We start from the raw sequence: 17,109 nt of genomic DNA, 5'->3' as shown, positions 1-17,109 counted from the left end.
TCGCCAATTGCATTTCAAGTGAGTTCATAGGAAGACTTTTTATTTAAGTATGTATTGAAAGACTCAGTGTAATGTTAAGTAGTAAAAAAAAACAAAAAAAAAAAGTTGGCATGAATTAATGAGAGATAAATGTCTATTTTGTTTAGGAGTCAAGATTAGATTATATATGTGTCCGTCAGTGGTTACATTGGAACAGAGCATCTGGGGATATTGCTGTCAATGGCGATCTCTGACACTGGGTTGTTATGTCTTAGTTGCAGAAAGCAGCTGTTTTTGCTGGGGTTTTGGGGATTAGTGGAAGGGTTTATGACTCCAGTCTCACTCGCCTGCCCTCTCACCCAGGATGAAGACACATGTGTACGTCAACGCCTTGAAACTGCACCGCTGCCAAAGTAAAGAAGTTTTCGGGGACGAACCCACCAGGAAAACATCTTGGCCGTGGACTTTCTCGCCGAGTTATTCTGATATTTTTAGACTCTGTGAACTGTGAATGAACCCAAGAAAATTCTGTTTACCGATTACATTCCTGGGGGAAGCTTTAGCATATGATCCAAATCCCTCTGTTTATCTCTCAATTTTCCTGATCTTACTTCCTTGATACACTATCCTATTTTATTATCTTTTTATGTAATTGACGAAGCGTAGTTGATTTGACAGTTAAGGTTTCAGCTCATTAGTCGATGATCTGATGTGTATAAACGGTCAAAGGCATTTTTTCCAGGACGCATTGACGAATCAATAATGCACCTCGTTTAAAAAAAAGGATATAAAAATAGATCATTTTATTTATCGATCACCTTCAGCCTGGAGCTTAATTGCTTTCCTTTACAATTCAATGTCAAAAATAGACGAAACATCCAAGCATGCCGTCATATATCACCGTAGCATTGACTCACCATGAACAGTGAAGACATCTGACATACCCAAAAATATGATCCAGAGCAAGCACCACAGTTTTGCATAGGTAAACATCGCAGCCATATATGTAGAAACATTGTACATATACGCCGACGCTCTATGAAGTTAACTTGCAACACATTTTGCTGGGGGTTTTCTCACCATCAACAGCATTCCGGTGGTTAAGGAGTATCTTGATCCTTTCTTTTATGGACATTTTCAAACATGACCGAGAACATGATGCACACCAAACAGAATGAGATATTTTTTCGAGCGTTTTTTTAAATTGATAATGGTCTGGGGGAGAGCAAGCGGAGCTTCAATCAAAATCGGGATACTTCTTACCCAAGCACTTTCAAAAGCAATAACATTCAGTGTCCTCACGGTCAGTCTGACCCAATCATTCGGCAACTGTCTTTTTGTAGGAGCATGCAGGAAACATACAGTTTCATACGATTTTTTTTTAACTCACAAACATCTCACCCGGACGCACAAAAACAACATTTACATTTTTTTTTCCCTATGACACAATTCTGTGAAATACTACTGTACATTCATCAGTAGTACCAATTTCTTGATCTGCAATGGTGTGATTATGACCCTGTATTTTGGAATTCCCCAAATGAGTGAATTCCAACATGTACTAAGCTCACGGCCATTTTTGTACTCTTGAAAATTGAATTAGTTGAAAATGAAAATTATAGCAGAAAAAATAAATGCGATTTACACACTTTTCTTTGCATGTACAATGATTAAAGTGATTTCCCCATGCAAAATATAATTTATGTTTTATGAAGATAGAAACAACCAAATACAGAAACGATTTTATTTATGGAATAAACTTTATACACAAATAAACTGTACAACTCTGGACTGTCCACAGATGAGTTCAGCAGGCTACATGTAGCTGAGTGCGTCTACGACACAGCAATGCTTTTATGTTTTTCAGCCCTTATACACATGTATTTCCCATTCAAAACGGAAGACACTGGTTGACACTTTCTGTGCCTTTTACCAGTGGTTCTGCTGTCCGAGGGACATTCTCTTACAGTCAAGCTTTTGGGCGATGAGCTGGGAAGACGGAGCAGTTTCTGGTCCGAGTCACGTGGAAGCGAGGGGCCGCAGGACATCGAGCTGAGACTCCAGAGAGATCCTGTCCTGGTGGACCACCTGGGGGCCAAAGATCTGAATGAGCACTGAACACCCCCCCCCCCCCCTCAGGGTTATGTAGCTAAGATATTTTTTTATTTTATACTTACCAACCAAACACAGAAACAATTTTTGTTACGGAATAAACTTTAGATACAAATAACTCTGAACCGTCCATAGATTATTTCACGCATTGTACGCATTTTATATTCCCTATACTTATTATTATTCTTAGTTCTCACACATTTCACAGCTCCCTCTTTATGACCAAACAGGTTGTTATGTGGGTACAAATAAAAATGACTGTGAAATATACCTGCTAATTACAAGTATGCAATAAAATTGATTTAAAGTGGATAAAGTGAATTAACTTTATCCTGCAGAGTGAGATGAACCATAATGTGTCAGGTTTATGGAAGATACAAACTGGATAACTTGGGATTTGACAATTAGATACATTTTCTCCTCTACTTCAATTTTTTTTCTTTGCTATGAATATTAAGATTTGTGCTTTTGTTTTGTTTTAGAAATATCACATTGTGTAGACAAGTGTCTATGTAAAAAAGAACCGTCTGACAGTGAGTACCTTATAAGTAATGGGGTAGAAGTTAAGGATAGATTTGTACATGTATACATTTGTTTTAACATTAGGAAAATCACATTTTATAAATGGATGTAAACACTAGTAAATATTAAAAGCAAATGTTTAGGAGGAGTAAGCGTTTCCTCTCCATTTCCCCTTCTCCCCAACTCCCTTCACAAGTCAGCGTGGCCGCTCAGCTGGCCCCACGCTCTATTTTGAAGAAGACAGATGTGAATGCCACGAGCTGCTTGGTATTTCGACGGGGCACGGATCTAAATAAAGAATCCAAAGCCTTTCTCTCGAAAAATTCCGGCGATGTTGAAAGGGAACCGACCGGATCGCGGCGAAAACTAAACTCGGGCCAAGACTAATTTGTAGAAACTGTCTGACAACATTCATTATATGTTCCTTAAAAGCTGCGCTGGCCAGTGAGACGGTGCGATATTTAATGTGAATGGCCCTGAATGGGCTGTGTATTCTTGGACCCGATCCCCGTATTCAGTCTTCAGGCCGCGTTGTATTGAAGCTATAAAAACACTTTGGCATGCGGGGATGAAGGTTTCACTACTGGCTCATTTACAATGGGAATGACAGACATGCAGCATGTGTTCCAAAAGGGAGTGTGTCACCGGGAGATCCCAAAGCTAAACAAGCCGATCGGTGGCATTAGTTCAGCCATGAGTGATGGCTCAGCGACCAGACAGTCAAGGTATTTTGGGCAATTTTGGAATAGTGAGGCCATCTATTGTCATAATCAGGTGAGAATTGGTAAAAAGTTTACTTCTGACGCAATATCATCCACTTACCAAACAGGTTTGTTATTAAAGCATTAACGTGACTATTCTTTCGTATAGTTGTAGAAAAAAAAAAACCCATTGTTGAATGCAATGTTTATACATTATTAAGTTAATTCAAAGTCAACATTTCTTCAGGGTGATGAAATGGACAGTAGAGTAGACAAAAAAATCAAACTTTGTTCGTGCCGGAGAGAGAAAATTCCAAATAGGTGAGAATCTGTGAATGGGGAAAGTTCTTTGAGATGGCTCGTATCGAGGCCTTTAACAGAGAATCCGCTCCGTTCTCAGAGACAGATGGTGTGGCACCGACCTTTAGCTGCTGCTGGAGCTCGCTGTTCAGACGGGTCAACACCGCGTTGGCCTCTCGGTTCTTACGGATCGCCATCTGGATCTCTCTCTTCTGCCTAGACAGCCTGAAAGAGCAGTCCATCAAAATATTAACCGTGATTTGAAATGTAGTAGATATCTATTTCAATCATTTGCCATCATCAATATAGCTTTTCTTTTTTTTTTTTTGCCCAGTCACTGAACATTCTTCATCAGAAATATTTCTTCTTTGACATCTTTAAGTTGTGCTGACCTATGGTAGCTAGGGTGTGTTGAAAACTGTGCTGGATTACTTTATATTAAAGGTTTTCTTTATCTTTTGAACTAACAAAGAAATATCACTGTCCCGATTGCCGCTATTGGTCAGATAATATTTCTAATTATGATGATTTTTTTCAATTTCAATCAACATTACAATCGGGATTGGGTTGCACTGGACGTATCCGGGTGAAAGTCTAAATGAAATACGTTGTGTGTGTCGATCACTGACTTTGGAGCAGGTTTAGCCGGGGCGGTGGGAGGAGGAGGAGTGGTCTCCGGGTTCTGAGGGTCCGGGTGGTATTTCCTACGAACTGGCTTCTGGGGAGCTCGGCTTTGGGAGACTCCAATCTTGTCCTAAGGGAGGGTGAAAGGGCGAGAGAGAAACGATTCAAAACACAGTTGTAACACAGGGGCGCCGCATCATATATCACACCACAATGTTTCATCATTTCCGGCAGATGTACAGTGTTTCCCATAACTAGGGCGGTAAGACTCAGGAGTGTGTCCTGACAATACAGGGGGGTTGCAGGGCCTGGAAGAGATTTTCCACAAAATAGCTGATGAAATACCTAGTTTTTCAGATTTTTGGAAATACAATTTACATTAAAATTGAATACAATGAAGTGAGCAATAACTGTTAGTAAATGTGACCTATAGGGCCAGAGCAGGGCCCATGGTGGACGGGGCACTCGGGGTGGAGAGAGGGTCAGCATAAATATACAGTATACAGTATGTCATGTGTCTTCTGTCATGTCTTTTCAGCTAAATTGGTAGGAGGCAGGAGGGGTGAGAGGGATAGGAGGTGGGAGCAATAGACCTGTTTTGCAGTGTTTGTCGGCTCCGCGGTGCTCGGCCTGTCTCTGTTCAGCAGACTCAGCTTTCCATGGATTACATCACTCTCCTCCTTCAACACGGACACGAGCAAAAATACGAGAAGGTATTACAATATACAAGTAACGGCAAAAGGTCACCGCCGCTTCCTCTCTCCTTTTTTCGACACCGAAGGACTGTGAATATTAAAGAATAACGGCTAACACGAGAATGAACATTGTCTGATAGCTATGGAGGGAAAATGGCAACGGAGCGGCCGCTGACGGGGCAGGATGAAAAGTAGCTCAGGTAACCGTGGATAAATCAGCATCTTCCCCGAAACGGAGCGTGATGTAGTGCTTATGAGTAACGGTGTCCCGCCTGCTCGGGGGCGGCTGTGATGGATTAACCTGCTTTTTATTGCATCTCCTCGCTCATAGAAATGCTAGACAATATTAAAACACCTGCTTTAGTTCTCCAGAGGCTAATGAAGCAGAAATGCCTAAAGACTGTTTGGCTCATTCACTACACTTTAGGTTCAGGTCCTTATACAGTTATAAAAAAGTAATCTGGCAAACACCACCCATAGAATTCCCTTCGGGGCTGTGAATACTTGATCCACGACTTGGAGAATTCCACACAATTGAGAAAGATTTTTTTTTTTTAGAAGTAAGAACTAATGACAAGTTTACTGCAGACCAATTTTTCCCATATGTTAGGAATACTGTATATATATATATATATATATATATATACAAAACGTTGAGCCAATCGTTTTGAAGCCCTGCCCGTCTCCCTTGTGGTGGCATTCGAAATGCCTTGGTTTTACTGATGGTTTTAACAGAGATGTGATGATGCTGTAAATTGTGCATCAGAAATGTAAAACAAAACCTCTTTCGCTGAGCTATGCACCTCGCTGGCAGGCACGCACAAACACATTCGTTTACGACTGCAGTCTAGATCTTTTTTAATGTATGGGTTTCCTGAGGGGCATTACAATAATTTTCAATCTATCAAATCTGGACTAAAATTATTCAATACTTGAATCTCATAGAAATTCAGGACTAGGACTGCATAGTAGTTGATAATAATAATAATGAATTCAGACTATGCTGATCGTTACTTTCTTGTGGTTAATGCTAAAAGGGAATAAAGCCAGTATATAATAATAACAATAATAAATCTTATCGAGAAAAAGGTGGAGGAGAAATAAAGACAGAACCATGGCCACATCTATTGCCATGTTGTTTTAACAGAGTTGAAAGATTTTCTCAGCAGCTTGACCCAAAATTTTTTGGACTTTCTTGATGTGCCACGAGAGGGCCGCATGCTGTGTTCAGGTGGCGTGGTGGTCAGGTAGTTGGTTCTGCAGCGCTCAGAAGAAGAGGGAGTGGAGCTTTGGGTGCAGCTGCTGCTGCTCTCCCTTTGGCTCCAATCCCAGAGCATCTCACCAGCCGCTCTACAGTTTTCATTCTCATTCACCACCACTCACAGGATCGCAGTATCACAGATTACATCTCTAAAGGCGCGGGGCTGGGAGAGCACTTTACGCTCCGGTCAAACGTAAGAGGGCCGATTCGCATGTGAAACGCTTGTTTACAACCTGCACATAAACTGTAACCGTATATAACTGTATACTTTGGTAAAAAAAAATGGCACATTTAAATTCAGAGTAACGGGTCCGTGTGAAAGCCGGGTTCAGAAATACGAACCCTGAATACCAGAGAGACAGAAATCACGGCTACAGAAGCTATTTTAAACTATAACGAGAGTTAATTCCCCACTAGACTGGTTCACTGACAGGGAGTATCAGTTCCAGCTTGTCTCCCTTGGGCTAGAAATACACACAAGCTGAATTATAAGAGTAGCATCCCGTAAGAAGAACTTGTGTCAAGGTTTGCATTCACTACGGTACGGCGCAGATTTTTTCTCAAGAGAGGAGTTAGAAATTTAAGACTTAGGGTACGGGTTGGGTAAGTCTATAGTCTATATATTAGGAGCCGAGGTTTCCCTCTGACCTTCAAACTAACTGCATTTGATCCCTCTCAAGGGTCGAACGGGAGCCAGAGGGTTGGTGCCATTTAGATTCCTGATGTTTCACGGCCTGGCAACCAACCTCTCTTAAACTATGTCCCAAAGTATCCTCCATATGTTTCCTTATAGGAAACATATGGAGTGAATGTCTCAGAAAGCAAATAAAAGTACCCAGCAAAACCTAAATTCTAACAGTGTGTGTGTGTGTGTGTATATATATATATATATATATATATATACTGTCGTGTGAGCTGAAGGGAAATGCCTATATATATATATATATATATAGGCATTTCCCTTCAGCTCACACGACAGTTCATTGTTATATTCTTTTTTCATGGAATCAGGATTCCAGCACTTAACAAACCCTGGATGCTATATTTATGATCTAACGCTTCAGATGAGAGCTGCGAAACAGCAGAGCGAAAAACGCATTTGAAACTTGAGGTGGAGTGTTGCGTGCAACTGTTCAAATAAAAGACCAAAACAAGCAGCTTTATGATCAGGGGCTTAAACCTCGCGAATCACCTCTTCTCGAAAGCGACTGAAGTCGGCAAAGTTCGGCTGCTGCAGTTTTTTCGGAGTCGTTTTTTCCGGAGTGCCGAGGAAGCAAGGGACCTGGCATGGAGAGGATGACAGATGACAAAACTAAACTCCAAGATTTTTCTCCACCTAACAGCTTATGAATCTAGATAGATGGATAGATAGATAGATAGATAGATAGATAGATAGATAGATAGATAGATAGATAGATAGATAGATAGATAGATAGATAGATAGATAGATAGATAGATAGATAGATAGATAGATAGACAGATAGATAGATAGATAGATAGAAAGATAGAAAGATAGATAGATGGATAGATTATAAAATAGAAAAAAGAAAATAGAAAAAAGAACCCCTGTAAACTGAGAATATATAAGAATTGTAGTGAAATAAGACACTGGCATATCATTTAAGATGTCAAATGAGACCCACCTGTGTGGTGGGCGGGCGGGGGGGCAGCGCTGGCGGAGGGGGCAGCCATCCACTTTTCACCCCTGACAAACAGGAACGACTTCACTAAGCGTCGAGCAAACAGGGGTAATGGGTACACACCACTGGTGTTTATTCTGAACTGATATTTCATATTTAGTGAATATCAAAAACTATTGTTTTGTTTGTTCTTCCATCCGCATGTGAACCTCTCGCCGTAAATAAAGTGAACAATGGAACGCAACCTTCTCCAGTTCCCCCCATTGTCACACACAGAAAAGGAGAACCCGCGTCAACAAAATCCAATAAGTTTTGCTGCAAAATGTTCCGCAGCTCCGGGCGGTTGTCATTCTTTGCGTTAACAAAAGCTTTCAAAATGAGACCACGGAGGAAATCCAGTATGGTGTGATGGTTTTTACGGGTGTGATGATGATGATGATGAGGGTGAGGAGGAGGGGCAGGAGGAGGAGGAGGAGATCCCACCTGGAGCTCCCTGCTGGAACAGCTTGTTGAGGTCCAGGGACGAGGCCCGGGAGTGGCTCTTCTGAGGACGGGGTGGAGGAGTGGGCGGCTCCTCCGCCTTCTTCATGGCGTCATCGATGGAGGTGCTGGAGTAAGACCTGACGTTCCGGTGGCGTTTTGGGACAATGGAAGGGAAAAGGGAAGTCATGTATACAATATCAGTATAGGTATTTCTTCCAAAAATAACAGGAAGATGGCGGTTACCTGGGCCGAGTTCTGGTCTTCATGGTTGGGTCCAGGTCGAGGGGTGGTTCTGTGAAGAGTAACAAGGGATTCACTTTTAGACTTTGCTGAGTTTTACTAAATGAGAAGCCATGACTTCAAAGTGGAACTGGACACTGCCGTACGCCCCATAAAAGTTTAAAATAACCAGAATATTAATGAACTGTAGAGTACCACTTCAGCCATTCCCAAAACTCATGACAGCTTGTTCCCTTGATCCATTTGGACATATTTTGAAGATCGTCAAATAGTGATATAACAAATTCATAGACCCAACGTGAAAATATTTGTGTTTTCATTATAAGAAACACAATATCAAATTTGGAAAATGCTCATGAAAGGAGTTATAGGGGGGAAAAGCAGAAGAAAGTAGAATAATCACTTTATTTGCCAAACACATTTTACACATGCCAAGAATCAGTAGTATCCAAAATTTTTCAAGCATTTTTTTGACATTTGACATTAAGAGAAGTAAAACTGTCATTTGCATGTAAAGTGTATTTGTATATGTAATAAGTAGGTTTGGTACTACCTGGCCTCCGCTCAGCAGCACCGCCTTGTAGAGTGTATTTGTCTTGAGATGCTACGTCCTTCTTTAAACTAAAGTCTGCAACATTATCAAATTGACAACTGCATTTATAGATTCCCTGATGCACAATTATACTTTGTGTCACTTAAACAAATGCCATGCAAGGGAGACATTAACATCTGGATATTGACATTGCTGAAATCGAAAAAGGTCATAGGGTGGGTGCGAATACCTTGCTTAGAGGATTCTGCTTTTAATTCCTGTGGTGACGTGTGCAAGGCTGGATTCAGCCTTTCCACAATACTCCTATCCTAAAAAAATAAAAAACATTTTAAAATGAACATTAACTTTCAGACTATACAAAGCGCATATCTCAAAAAATGTATTATTACCTGTATGCATTTGTACAAACTCAAATAAGACACATTCACAGCTTGTTTGCGCCCCCTACAGTCTCAAGGAGGAAGTGTCTGCTTACCTGGCGCCTGGATCTCGGTTCAGCATCCTCAAACACAATGAGGGGCTCTGTGCTCTAAAGAAGTCAATATAAAGAAGTTTGTGATGAAAAAGAAAAGTAACGGCAAGAAATGTATTTTATAATGTATATACACAAGTCTTTTGCATCCCAGGGTTCGTTGCTGTATCTTACTTCAGGGGTGTCGGGCGTGTCGGCCTCCTGCTCCAGAAAGCCGGGCTGCAGGCTCGCTGGAAGGCTCTCAGGCAGCGAGAAGCCATTCTTACGTGCGACGATGAGGTGAAAGGCCGTGCAGAACTCTGAAAAGGTGAGAGCTCCGTCTCTGTCAACGTCACTCAATTCCCTGTAAAAAAAATGAAAGCGGAAGGAAATGAAATTATATAATATAATATATAATGATGTACCTCCAAAACTTCCAATAGGGCTCTATTGTTATGGCTAAACTAATAATTAGTATACACTTGCGCTATATATATATACATTCATACACAATATTTGTGTAATTGGAAGAGGAATTTAAAAATACCTTGTAAATATTGCCGACAATATTTTCTATACAATTTAACGAAATAAAAACTGTAAAAATGAATAAATTAATAATAAAAACCTTGAGTTATATCATTGTGAGTGTCAGGGTCAATATGTCTATAAATAGCATATCGCATTAGCTGAATATTCTCAAAATAGTAAAAACAGTGTGATATTAGCACTGAAATAAGATGTTTTTCTATTTCAAATTCTATATCCTAAAACAAACACATCACCTGTAACATGTTGATTTTAAATTCTCTGAGATCCTCATCCTCAGTATGTCATCATTGCAGCACTAGGTGAGGAAGCTGAAAGTTCCAATATTTTCAACCGTTTCCAAAAAGGTTTTTTCACTGATTTGGAATAACAGAACCAAATGATCCACAAAACACAGTCTCAATGTCCTGACTTGACACTGAAAAAACAATTTGATCTGTTGTGAAGATGCCTGTAGCTCATAGTAAACAGCGTAAAAAGCTGATTCCTCCCTGTTCAATTCAATCTCAAATTCAACACCCGCATACTAATCCCATTCTCACAGGAACATCCAGTGTGTTTTTGTTTGTCTGCTCCTGTCTTGTCCTGTTCATTGTTAACATGGAAACGTTTCATCATTTCACCCTTCATTTTGTCCTTCGCTGTATCGTGTTCCTTGTGTGGAATAATAATAGAAAAAAAAAGGTGAGCTATCATTTACGGATGCGAGAAAGTCTGCAGTGTCACGGTGTGACGTGGACCCAGACTGAAAGGAGAAAAGGAAGGACACGCAGCGTGATGACTCGGCACTCACCAGATATGAGAAAGTTCTGGTATTGGCAGTTTGGATTTGGTGAAAAAGTTCTTCGCCACGGTTCCTAGAAAAGAGTTGAACTCGTCATTAAATACATATCGTCTGTAACTTCGGTGCAAAACAAGTCTGAATGTTTTTTTTTTGGGGGGGGGGGGTTTACCGAGTATGAGAGCCCCCAGATCAGGCTGCAGGGTCCTGAACTGCTTGGTGTAGTAGTCCCGCTGTTCCTCTGTGATCCTCCAGGGGTCGTCGTCAGGGTGGTCCGCCACGCCCTGCCTGTCCAGCCGCTCGGCTGAGAGCACCTGGAGCAATCACATGAATTAAAAAGGACTCAAGCTCGTGCACTGACATCTATAAATTTAAAAGAGACTTTTCTAATGAATCTGTTTTTATTTTTACCTTTTTTAAATGTTTTTATCTCTAAGGTGCACATTTTGAGCCCATTGTTATTATTATTAATATTATTATTACTATTATTATTGTTATTATTGCTGTTGTTATTATTATTATTATAATTATTATATTTTATGTAAAGTTGATAATTTATCATCAAATTTTAGTTGTTATGTTAAGTTTGTTAAATGTTAAATGTATCATTTATTATCCAATGTTTTTCTATGTTTGTGAAGCACCTTGTTTTGTAAATTTCTCTTGAAAGGTGCTATATAGATAAAGCATAACTTCACTAATGGTTTAACTGTCTAAGAAATAAAATCTGAATAAAAACACAAATAAAAGAAGGGATGATTAAAACAATGAAACAATAAAATGTAAAGTAAAGTATGCAAGTAAGTTCATTTATATAGCGCCTATCTAGACACTGTCCAGAGGTGCTTCACAATAAAATAAGAGATAAAATAGTAGTGACATAAGTACATAAGAGAGTGTGAAGTGCAGAGGGAGGGACTTCAGAGTTTCGGATGAAAAGTTTCAAAAGATCGATCACCTTTGGTTTTCAGTCTGTACCACGAGGAACAATGAACAATCCCGAAACAGTAGGTCAGGGTGTAGGTCAGAGGACCCGAGTGACCTACGCCTGGCATAAGGATGAAGTCATTACGGGGAAAGAAATCACGTGACTTACTCGAGGTAGAGTAGAGTGCTCCCGAATTTGTTTGGTCCCATATTTACTGGGGGAGGAGTGCGGCTGCTCCAGCTGAACGACGGGTCGGGTCGAATGTTTGCTCTCAGGAGCTGAGGGAAGAACAAAGAATACATAAATAAATCACAAAAAAACTCTAAGGTCCTATAGGAAGAAAAATAAAGAATAACACATTTCGTTGTGCCTTAAGCGGGGAGAAATGCAAAAAAAAACGATCTCTGATTGTTGTCCCTGACAGAAAACAGCAGGTGTATACATTTACACTACAAAAATAGAGATTAGTGATTGGATCGACATAAAGAAATGCTTAAAATTGTCAAATATATATATACATACTTTCATACATACATACATATAAAGTATATATATATATATATATATATATATATATATAAATATATATAGGATGAATGATTATAAAACAATGATTCTAAAACTATATATATATAGGTTTTCTCAACTTTAAATGTACAATTTACTCTCTCCTATTGAGGCATATGAACCTGACCTATCTGTGAGTCCGTCCCATTTCTCTGCACGGCGTAAGGGAAGGAGTGGTACGTCGATGGGGAACAAGGCGGAGAGCTTCCTGGGGACTGTGGTGGGGGCCGAGGTTCCTTTTTCAAACAAAACCAGGATCAGAATCAGTACATTTTCAGATATGAGGAATTTGTCATGGTAAGGATCGGGTGCATTTTGGTGCAGACAGTTAGTATTAAGAAAATAGCTTAGCGGTCTGAAAAAAACCCCATATATATATGATTCGATAAAATGAAAAATAGCCAAATATACAGAAATAGCCAGAAATGCAGATCACAAAGCCAAATATATAAAAATATACAGAATAAACAAAGTGAGAGTGGTATAGGTATATAAGGTATGAGTTATTTCTATGTACTTACTAAATCATTATACAGTCAACAGTGCTACATCAGTGTTATTCCAATATATTGTACATATTTCAATATAATGCACAAACTCACCTTCTTCTCCATGTGGCCCTCTGGGTGTCTGAAGGCGCTCCTCTCTCCCGGGGTCCAGGGCTGGGAAACGGCAGCAGTGGCTCCGCCCTGCTGGCCCTGAGCGTCCAAACCTGTAGGGAGCGTCGTCGAAAGCCGCAGCTCCGGCTCGTTCTTCAGCCCCACGAATCTGGGTAGAGGTAGATCTATGGTAAAACACCACATGAGGAGCATTAATAAAGATGTACAATGACAACAAGCCGACCCAATGGAAAAAAGTCAATTTTTCTACTGTACACTAAAACTAATTTTTTATATATTATATATAATATAATATAATATCTTCATATACATTAATATTTCATATATAAATATACAAATATAGTGTCTTAAAAGTGTATTTCTACCCATTTGTGCTTTTTGTGAGTATACTTAAAGTTGTTATTTATTTCATGCACTCATTTTAAATGCAGATGTAGAAGACTAGTATCTGAATGCTTTCACTTTGAGTTGTTGTTCATTTGGAATGTTTTTCTGATTCTAGGTGGTGATAGATTACTGCAGATTACGGCTGCCTTCTTGTCACACACACCCACACACACAGGCACACACGCACGCACGCACACACACACACACTTACACACTTACACACACACACACACACGCACGCACACACTCACACACACACTGATGATTGACATCCCCTCCAGCGATCTCCTGTTTGATGACCTAAGTTTACCGCATGAGGTTGTTAACAACGAATCAGTGAAACGTCCTGTGATCCGTGAAGTGAAAACCGAAACAGGATTGCTACTTGTTCAGACCACCCACCCAACTCTAAACTACGGAGGGAAAATAAAGATATTCATCATTGCACAGAGTGTAACTGAGTTGTCTGCGCTTGTAATCAGGGCAAACCCACTTAGCCCGTTTCACGCTGCTCCCCTTTTGTCCAGATTAGACCAAATCCAGGCATGTGGAGATAAGCTGGTGATCCCCCGGTGCACTTGCAAGACGCCTCAGACTTACTAGCGCTGACGTTCTCCAGGCAGATTGGCAGGCCGCACTGGGCGGCGGCAAGCAGCTTGAGGGCCACGTAGAACTGAGGTGCTCCGAAGTAACCCAGCCGCTTGGCTCCGCACACCTCCGTTATCTGTCGGACACGAAAAATTAGGAAAAAAAAGTTATTTCGACATATGGGCAACGAACAATGGCTGAGGCCTTGGAACAGAACGATCACCGCATGAAGGCCTCGTACGAGACCTTTTTAGCAAGGCGGCCATTTTGACTAAAGTATGGGATGTATTCGAATCCGAGGCAGCAGGAAGCAAGAAGCAAGAACATTTGTTTGAGGTGAAACAAAAAAAATGAGCATGAACTATAAGCAGTGGCTCAGGAGGTGGAAAGGGTCGTCTAGTTATCTGAAGGTTGCTGGTGGGATCCCCGGCTTCCCCGATTGCCGTTGTGTCCTTAAGCAAGACACTTAACCCCTAATTGCTCCTGATGGCTGCGTCCATGGGTGTATGAACAAGTGCAAGTTGCTTTGGACAAAAGTGTCACTGAAATATAAGGAGGCCATGTGAAAGGAGATAATGGTCATATGGGAAGATTAAGCCACGCAAATACAATTAAATCCTGAGGAAATTTTGTCCGAACCTTATAATATCACCAATTGCGTATTTGGGATAGGCATATAAAGGGGCCCCTTATGTGGGGGCGACATGGGATCTGGGGTCCTTCGAGAGGTTACAAGGGGTCCCCAGCATAATGATTAATAGTTATAATTATTCGTTATTTCTTTGCATCATTAGAAAAGCAAAAAAAGATCCGAAATTCCCCCACTATAAATCTCATTATACGATAGTTATCTGGAGCTAGATAACCTTTTCAGCAACCAACGGACTGAGCCTCATTTTCTAAACACTGATCAGCCCTGTTTGTCCCTCGTGACGTAAGCGATGTTTTGGTTTTTTTTCAAAGTTCGCAGTGCACAAAAATTCTGATTAAGACAAAGCTAGGGATTATATTGTAATCCAACAAATTATACAAGCGATTATCCAGAGAAAGAGCCATTTCCACACGACAGAAAACAACCCCCTTGTTATTGTTTAAGAAAGCTCTATAGAACAGACATGTGACAGATAAATCTGTGTGTATATGTAAATGAGTGACCTTCATGGAGTGGTGGCACTCCACAGAGCTTGAGTTAGGAAAGGGCAGGACAACTTTTACAAGAGAGACAAACAGCCATGTCTTTTATGGCAACAAAGGATTAAAAGGGTTCACCCGACAGCGTAGTCCGTCCCTTAAATAAACAAGTTCGAATAATTCAAAACAGCGCATGGAACACAGTGCAGGAAGATATCAGGGAGTACAGTGGGAACCCTCGCTGGTAAACTGTTAATACCTATTGTCTGGAAGGGCTAGTGGGGGTTTGGGGGAGGGGAGGCTCCTCTTATCCTTTTCGGACAGATTCGTTCAGCATGAACTGCATTGTGTTAAAAAAAAAAAACAGCTATTGTACAGTGAGAGGTGGACCAGGTCCACTAAGATGGAGAGTTGGCCTCACATGTCAATGGACAAAGGAAATATCGGGATTATTTGAGAATAAAACAGTGAAACGCAGATGTGCCGGGCAGGTCCTGTTCCACTGTTTTCCTGATGATAAATCGCTGTAAAAATGTCTTATTTTTGGGGCATTTTACATCCAAAACGTAAAAAGTTGCTACTGTAAATAAATCTTGTAGATAAAGCTTGTCACTAGCTTCCAAACATCCGTTCTTTTTGCCAAACATGACTTCGTCCAACACCTGGAGGTATTTAATACTACCGGACGAAAAAGGAAATAATAATCTTGTTCCTGTGCCACCCGACAAATTTAGAGTTTTCCAGATTGACTGAACAAAGCGGTAAACAAGCCGCGAACGGGCACCGATGCATCTTTTGTGTGGATCTGAAGATGTGTTGCTAGAGATTGTGTCGTGGCTTTATCGGTTGTGTCATCGGATGGGTCTCGGTGTCGCCTGCAGGGGCCACACCCTGTTCAGACTGGTTCCTCCACGGGATCTATCAACACATCCCAACTTCAGATACCACCAAAGTTGTCACTGTGCAAGGATGTGTGCACAGTGACAAGTAAATACAATGGCTTGAACCTGAATCCGCACCATGTTAAGAACAGGCCTCCTGTAAAGAGTCCATGATGTGAAGATGGAACAATATGAAGCAGGATGATGACTAAAACTTTTAAACTTCCTTCCGAGCTGTAAATGGATTGCTTAGGCTAGGTTATATGGCTTTTTTTTTTTTTTTTTGCTCTGCCAGCAGTTTAGAATGCGTTGATCAATAACAGCATGACCAAAAGTCTACTCCAGACTCCAACACCATGTCATTAGCATAGGAATTGATTCGGTTGCAGAACTCCTGGTAAAGAGTGATAAAGCTGCCTATGTAAGCACACAGAGCAAGCCCGGGGGGGGGGGGGAATGCCACATCTGTTATGCTGAGCACACTGCCATCGGCACTGCTCTCTAACTGGGAAACTTTTCCTCTGCTCACAGTACGTGTCTTATTCGAGGCCGTTCCCGCTCTCTGACGGCAAAGAATCTCCACAAAATCCACCAAGGGCATTTATGAAATGACTTATCGGAAACTCCAAACACACTGACTCTTCACGAAAGTCCCGTAAGCCGTCTCGAACCTTGCAAAAATCCACCAAACACATACTGATCATTTCAACAGACCCAACGTAAAAACGCATCTGGAAGAGGCAGAACAGGTGTCGAAACCCAGCCTTATCTAAGATAAAGAACCTTGTGAGTTTGATTTCGGGCAGGAGGACCGGGCTCTGATAAAAGAGACCCGACGTTTATATTCGGAACAAAACCTCCTCTGTATTTAAGAGACAAACGTTGAAACGCAAAAAAACCTGACTCATCCCGCCTGACACAGTAACACTTCAATTAAAATAGAAATAAGTGTTTCCGGTTCCCACACAACCGCTGACTCGACATCTTTAAGCTGGAACAAAGGTGTCATTCAGCTGTTCTGATCCTGTGAGACAAGAAGGGCCTGGAAGTCAGATCGGGGTCCAGAAGCGGTCCTGCAGGCATCCTGCGGCCGGGCCTAACCGGGCTCCGAGGGGC

At 41.0% G+C, this 17,109-nt stretch overlaps 1 protein-coding gene across 1 annotated transcript in view; it reads right to left on the bottom strand.

The window, feature by feature from the left end:
- Positions 1 to 1,779: 1,779 nt before the first annotated feature.
- reps2 (RALBP1 associated Eps domain containing 2) overlaps positions 1,780 to 17,109 on the bottom strand; it is a gene marked incomplete at its 5' end in the record, with an annotated part of 16,947 nt that continues 1,617 nt past the window's right edge. The window contains 19 exon segments of the mRNA XM_080001190.1: positions 1,780 to 2,067; positions 3,737 to 3,839; positions 4,240 to 4,247; positions 4,249 to 4,368; positions 4,832 to 4,918; positions 7,387 to 7,476; positions 7,838 to 7,899; positions 8,318 to 8,454; positions 8,561 to 8,609; positions 9,111 to 9,185; positions 9,340 to 9,418; positions 9,586 to 9,639; positions 9,757 to 9,925; positions 10,904 to 10,967; positions 11,064 to 11,205; positions 11,988 to 12,097; positions 12,514 to 12,622; positions 12,989 to 13,170; positions 13,994 to 14,117. Coding sequence (XP_079857316.1) covers positions 1,999 to 2,067; positions 3,737 to 3,839; positions 4,240 to 4,247; positions 4,249 to 4,368; positions 4,832 to 4,918; positions 7,387 to 7,476; positions 7,838 to 7,899; positions 8,318 to 8,454; positions 8,561 to 8,609; positions 9,111 to 9,185; positions 9,340 to 9,418; positions 9,586 to 9,639; positions 9,757 to 9,925; positions 10,904 to 10,967; positions 11,064 to 11,205; positions 11,988 to 12,097; positions 12,514 to 12,622; positions 12,989 to 13,170; positions 13,994 to 14,117 — 1,833 coding nt within the window. The 3' untranslated portion in view covers positions 1,780 to 1,998.

This window comes from Zeus faber, assembly GCF_960531495.2.
Source record: "Zeus faber genome assembly, chromosome: 1".
Classification (NCBI taxonomy): domain Eukaryota; kingdom Metazoa; phylum Chordata; class Actinopteri; order Zeiformes; family Zeidae; genus Zeus; species Zeus faber.
This window is presented reverse-complemented; position numbering and strand designations above follow the sequence as displayed.